General features: G+C 43.3%; 2 protein-coding genes across 3 annotated transcripts; both read right to left on the bottom strand.

Moving 5' to 3' along the window:
* Positions 1–23: 23 nt before the first annotated feature.
* On the bottom strand, positions 24–3814 carry trappc13 (trafficking protein particle complex subunit 13). Of its 2 annotated transcripts, XM_085925400.1 has the most exons (13): positions 3672–3814; positions 3161–3229; positions 2899–2998; positions 2694–2778; positions 2486–2613; positions 2318–2390; positions 2113–2157; positions 2004–2021; positions 1190–1323; positions 895–1093; positions 685–785; positions 460–607; positions 26–303 (listed from the first exon to the last, which is right to left on the bottom strand). In XM_085925400.1, exons 1-13 carry the CDS (start codon positions 3715–3717, stop codon positions 211–213), a joined length of 1239 nt encoding a protein of 412 aa, XP_085781526.1. In that variant the 5' UTR covers positions 3718–3814; the 3' UTR covers positions 26–210. The 2 variants fall into 2 exon arrangements, with proteins under 2 accessions (XP_085781527.1, XP_085781526.1); XM_085925401.1 differs by lacking the exon at positions 2004–2021 and having other exon boundaries at positions 24–303.
* Positions 3815–4105: 291 nt separating this feature from the next.
* On the bottom strand, positions 4106–5500 carry LOC147048116 (lysosomal membrane ascorbate-dependent ferrireductase CYB561A3-like). Its single transcript, XM_085926612.1, has 5 exons — positions 5314–5500; positions 4915–5123; positions 4645–4799; positions 4324–4486; positions 4106–4252 (listed from the first exon to the last, which is right to left on the bottom strand). Exons 1-5 carry the CDS (start codon positions 5498–5500, stop codon positions 4226–4228), a joined length of 741 nt encoding a protein of 246 aa, XP_085782738.1. The 3' UTR covers positions 4106–4225.
* Positions 5501–6214: the final 714 nt, after the last annotated feature.

The following is a 6214-nucleotide window of genomic DNA, read 5'->3' as shown; positions in this document are numbered from 1 at the left end:
CTCTTTTGTCATGTTTTATAAAACTATTTCAAAAAGACGTAAAAAAAATATTAGTGTGTTTATTCACATATTCACATTATTTTCAAAGGCTTTCATTATTCACAACCATTTGTATGAGCATTAAAACAGCGTGACGTGTTGGTCCATTGTAAAGCCGATTTAAAAAAAAAAAAAAAACCCAAAAAAAAACAACAACTAAAAAGTCAAATGCTAGGACGGACAAACCACACATACTTGAGCCACGTCGTCGTACTCGTACGTACGTTTCAGGAACGAGTCTGTAAGCCTCAGACCGGAAATACTCTGAAACAAACCAAACAAAACCTAATGTTTTTCAATGATGACCATTTAAAACGAATTATCGCTTAGTATTCATTAAAAAAAATAATTAAAAAATAAAATACTAGTAACTAGGAGATTCTGGATCAAGGATATGGAATAAATGCTCAAATGTCTTACCTGGAGACCCTGGACGGACGCCAGTAGCGTGAGGGCCAGCGAAAGCGACGCCCCAGGGCTTAGTTTGCCCAGAGCTCGGCCGGACACGCCGCACCAGTGGATGGATGACGTGTTGATCATGTCCACAAGAAGGTCCATGGTCCTTTCGCTACACGCGCACACACAGGAGAAGACGTGAGGTGAAACGAAGAAGCAGGGCATTGTGCCTGACTGTTGCTTGCCTACCTGCAATTGGTGATTTTACATCTGATGTCAAACGGTTCTTCCAGGTTGACTGTGTCGGGAATGACCTCCATGGACAGACGGATGTCTCCGTAGCCTGGAGCCTGTCCACACACGTTCAGTACACAATTGTGATGGAAATGTCCTACACTAGACAAAAACATGACATCATCTCTATAATTTTTTGGGGGGGTTGGGTCGATTGGGGAATACCATCCTCTGCAGCTGGCTGGTCTGCAGTCGTCCCCTCTCCCCCAAGTTGGTCTTCCACACGATGTCCAACTTCCCGATAACGGTGACGCCCTTGATGACGCCGGCCTTCTCGGCGTACTCGGGCTTGGGGGTCAGGCAGTAGAGGTACTGACGCGTGTCCATGGGCTGCAAGTATGACATTTTGCCGAAGGTGGAAACCCTAACGGGAAGAAATATTTTTGTGAATGGACTTAAGTGGATTTAGGTTTAGTACCGCAATGTCTTTTTAAATACAACTACTCCAAGTAGGGCGTACCCGTGGTCTTGGTGGGTGACGGTGTTGAGTTCGGTCACGTTGTACATCATGGACGGCTCCAGCGACACCTTCTCCATAAACATGGGCGACGTGGTGATGTTCTGGATCTGGGCCTCCAGGAACACTTCGTCCGTCTGAGGCGGAGAAGAGGTAGCGGCAGACGGTTATGGGGAGGCGGAGGGAGTGGATTTGGATGTCAGGCCCCAAACCTCAACTTACTTTAGGTAATCAGCTTTAATGCAATGTGATTGGGACAGATTGACATTAGCTCAGTCCAAAAATATTAGTAGTATCGTGTGTCATTTTTTTTTGCGTGTTTGTGGTCAAAAGCAGCATTTGAACACAAAACTTGTCAGCCAACGCGGATTAGCTCAGTAGCATTAGCTCATTATCTTATGCCACCAGTTGCCACCCCCCCTGACGGTCCATGCAAAACCAGCCTGGCCTCACTTCTTCAAACATTGTTTTCATCATCAGGATTTCACATTTGGCTCTGAACATAGTGATTTTCAATTAATCAAAATACAATGAAACCCCCCCCCCCACTCACGCTCTCAAAGACACAGTCAGAGATACACAAGCACCACATGCAAAAGGAAGTGTGGCAAGGAAGTGTCCACAAGCAACAACAATGGGAAGCTTCCTAAACTAAATACCATCTTTAAATGTTTTTATCATTAAACAACGATCTAAAAATATTACGATGAATAAGAATAGAGTATACAACTCATGTTGCCATTGTTGTTGTTTGCGTCCACCTGCAGGCGGCGTGAAGAAGAGAGGCGATGAGAACAGAAAAATGAAAGCGATTTACCACAGAACTGAGGTCACTCTAATGGAGAAAATGAACATAAAAGGACAAAATGAACACATGCCAAATGGGATGTGGGCTCACAAAGAAACTAATGAGATGAGGAACGTACCTCGGCATTGTAGAACTTGGTCTTGACATCCAAGGGCTTGAGGACCTGATTGAAGAGAGAATGCAGGCTGAATGTCTCCATTGCTCGCCAGACAAACAAAAAAGAAAGCCCGAGCGGTACGGCAGTGTAACGGACGAGCTCTGTTGGGCGCTTTTGACGAGTGCTTACGACATGTCTCGAAGGCACGATAAGTGAGCTGCCTCACCTGGAATTTGAAGAACTTGCGGAAGTAGAGCTTCTCTCCGTGCTGTGTAGTGTAGCTCACGGCGCACACCAGGCTGCATACAAACGCAAAGGTCAACATTTTGCCAGTACAGTGAAATGGGGGGAAAAAAAGTCTTGAATTTTATTTTAAGGCCTCGGAGGGACTCACATATGTGTTCCAATCTCTTTGACTTCATGGTGGATGACATCATCGATGCAGCACTCGGGTTTGAGTTCAGCGACGGCCGAGTTGGACGCCGACAGGTTAAGTCTCTGAGAGCTGGTCTGCAAGTCAGCCTACAGGGGAGGCACAAGGAATCACGTGAGATTTAGGAGGCCCCTTGCTTCATTTGAACCGTTCTTGCCATTGGGTTTACCTTAACCAGAATGTCTTTGACCACCTGACTGCTGTCATTGTGCACGCTGATGTAGCTAGAGAAGGTCTCACCCAAGAAGATGTTTCTACCGGGATAGGACAGATAGGACCGTTTCAAATGAATTTGTTTTAAAAGTAATAGGAATATATTACAATGAAAATCAGATCAAAATGTCACGGTAAAAGGAAACATTCAGACGACTCACCCGAAATTCTGTGGCAATGTTAGCATCTCGCCCAACATTAGCGTCTCTGCGCCCTTGATAGTGGACGGATCGTCTCGCATCAGGCGCCCAAAGAGGTCACCTGTCAGCACAAACCATAGTGGGACGCTTGAGGAACAAATTGGATTTTGGGGGGGGAGATTTGTTTTGTGTTTTCTCTTTTATTAACTATCAAATATTGTCTACATATTTGAATACATTCAAGTGGATGTGTATGCAATTTCAAATAAGGTATGATGATCACCTGGGAGGTCTCGCTCTTCACATGTCACTGGCAGGTTGGTAAACAGAGTTGGTTTTGTCAGCCGCATTACTAAAAAAGAAAAAAAAGAAGACATTTTTTGATGCATTACATAGCCATAGGTCAATTGCTTATCTATAGTGATCAGTTCAGGGGTACATTAATGACTGCTTTATAAAACGAATGCATTGGTCATAATTATTAATAATTTATATTTCTATAGCGCCTGACAAGAGAGCCTAAGTACACTATATAATGTAAATATAACAATACCAACGGTTGAGGGTAAAGCAACCCCAACAAAATCAATAGCACACACAAGAAACACTCATAAGCATAAATGCACTCGTAGATGAGATTAATAAATGAAAAATAGAGCGGTAACGATAGCAAAAAATAGCGTTAGCCGAATTAACAGCGAGCAGCATATGGTGACAAGTCTACTTCTGCGACGTTTTAAATGAAATTCACGCAAGAGGTGTACACCTTCAAAGTACTAAAGAAGACAAAGTACCTTTTAATGCCAGCAGATGTTCCTGTTTAGCCTGACTTACATCCATTTTGACAGAAAACGGCTTTAATTCGGGGATGCTAGCCCCGGGGAAGCTAACTGTTGTGACAGGAAGCAGACCCACGTGACCGGAGGTACGTGTCTTCTTCGAGGTTTTTGGTTGCACGCGTGATGCTATGCTGCCGTGCTGTGGACCCGAGTGGTACTACCACAATAACTAAACGTCATTAACGGAGTAACGTCGATTTTTTTGTTTTTATTTTATTTTTTTTAAATTTCAAAACTAGAGAAGAAATTGCATGTATTTCTATATTGTTATTTGAATGAGCTTGAGCTGTTTTATTCAAAAAATTTAATACATTTAGTTAGAAAACTATTCATAAAATAAACAGTCAAATTGGACAGAGTATTGTTTATTAATTCAGGAATCATAAAGTGAAATATATCAATTATACATGAGTGATTAACTGTTTTCACGCCTTGTTTCTTCTGAACTGTTTATCCTTAAATAGGATAACTGTTCATGTGTTTTCTGTCCCATTCTGTTGCTGTGTTCCTTAAAAGGCTTCTTCTCTCAGCAAAATCTGAAAGCAATAAAACAAATATGAATATGACAAATTTTGATTTATGCTAATAATAAAAAAAAATTACTCACTGGAGTTGCTTCATCATTGGTATTGGTGTTTGGACGTTGCCAGTCGGTTTTGGACAGAATTCCAAACACGAGAATACTGAACACCACCGTAAGGACTCCTAGCATGTTGCCAAACAGCGCCTCTACAGGAAGGGAGCTGTAAGCACTTGCTGACACGCCATCCCTAACAAACACCATACAACAAAATAGTGACCTTAAATATGACCCATACAGCAATTGCCCCAGGCAACACAAATTATTACATACACATCTATGTATACATATACAAATATCATTCCATGATATCCAGTGAGGTTAAAAAAAAGTCATTGAGAGCCTCACAGTGCAAAGAAAAGCTGTTCGGTGATCCCACTGATGCAGGCGGCCAGACTGAGCATCAGCACCGCTTGTCCCGTCCACACGTGGATGCCCTTCAGGGCCCCGCCCAAACGTGGCGCAGAACACGGCAGCAAGAAGCCGACCAGGCCCAGGAACCACTGTGGATTAAAGGAGACATATTATGCTAACAGAGATTAAATGACGTTATCCTCGGTCTGTCTTGACTTTTCAGCGCATATGGCTAAGAATTTGTCAAGTCAGCGTATTTCCTACCTGCCACGCAAACGTCACCACGGCGCTCATTCCCACCCAGCTGTGCAGAGAGTACAATGCTGGGATGTTCAGGTTGCGGTGCACGACGAAGACGGCGTGCAGGCCGACGACGGCGAGAATCAGGGCGGCCAGCATCAATCCTGCGTGAAGAATCTTCCATCCGCGCTTCTTATGCGACCACCCCCAAGGCACACGGAAGAGAACGGCGGCTGCCCAGAATTCGAGGAAATAAGCCATTATAGTGTAATGCGAAAGATTCACTAAGTTCAGTTGTATTTAACTTTTAAATGACATAACATATATACATTTTAAAAAGTATACCGTTAATGTTTTTTGAGCCGAGTCATGAAAACTTAAAAAAGATATTTTCACAATTGTCACTGGACAGTTGGGACTCACCAAGGCCATAGAGGACCAGCAGTCCACTGATCATGAGTACGGGATGCCAATTGAATTGGGCCTGGGTTCCATCCCAGGCAAATCCTCCATGCCAATGCCAGTTCCAGTAGACAACCAAGACCACGCACGCGATGCCCGTATTGATGCACAGACACCAGGACATGTAGAAAGTCGCCCTCGATCCCATCGAAAAATCTCCGCTCTGGCACGTCTTTGCTCGGACTTGGCAATAATGGCACAACCAAAGGATTGTCACAGATACATCAGATGTCCAACAAAAGATGTGATAAGCAGTCAGGAGGGAAGACGCCATGACATTTTCATGCTTCCTAATGAATTATTTCCGTGAATTTACACTCTTAGAAAACATACTGAGTTATATAGCCAACAAAGTAGCAAACTACTTCTAATATTTTGGCCAGTTTGAGTTTCTTGATTGACATTTTCCAACGCCTTGGAATTGTTTCTATCACAGTGACTGATGAGGTTCCAAAAGTTTCAGAGTTAGCGGTGTGAGCCATTTCAATTGTCTGCTTTCTATTCTATGGATAGTTGGCTCCATGACAGTTTCCTCCCAGACATCAAATAAATTCCTGTAGCTAACGAACTAAGTACCCTCGCCGTTTCCCTGAAACAAAAAAATCACGAGGTTGCTTGTCATCTGACTTTTCCAGTGGGAATTGGAGCCAAGTTCCCACAGCTCTGGTGACACTAAAGCAATTTTTTTTTCAGGCTTTAGGGCCGCCTGGACAATGATAGCCTCTGACCACAAAAAAAAAAAAGAGCAGGAGACACACTCATTATACTTTATGAAGCTTTCATCAGGACTTTTTTGTTCAGGAACAAATCTTGGAAGAACGTCACTTTCAAACCAAAACGCCCGCCCACCTGTGTTTGACAG

This window comes from Syngnathus leptorhynchus, chromosome 12 (assembly GCF_054491065.1).
Source record: "Syngnathus leptorhynchus isolate UIUO chromosome 12, UIUO_Slep, whole genome shotgun sequence".
Taxonomy (NCBI): domain Eukaryota; kingdom Metazoa; phylum Chordata; class Actinopteri; order Syngnathiformes; family Syngnathidae; genus Syngnathus; species Syngnathus leptorhynchus.
The sequence above is the reverse complement of the archived record's forward strand: the minus strand, read 5'-3'. Positions and strand labels throughout refer to the sequence as shown.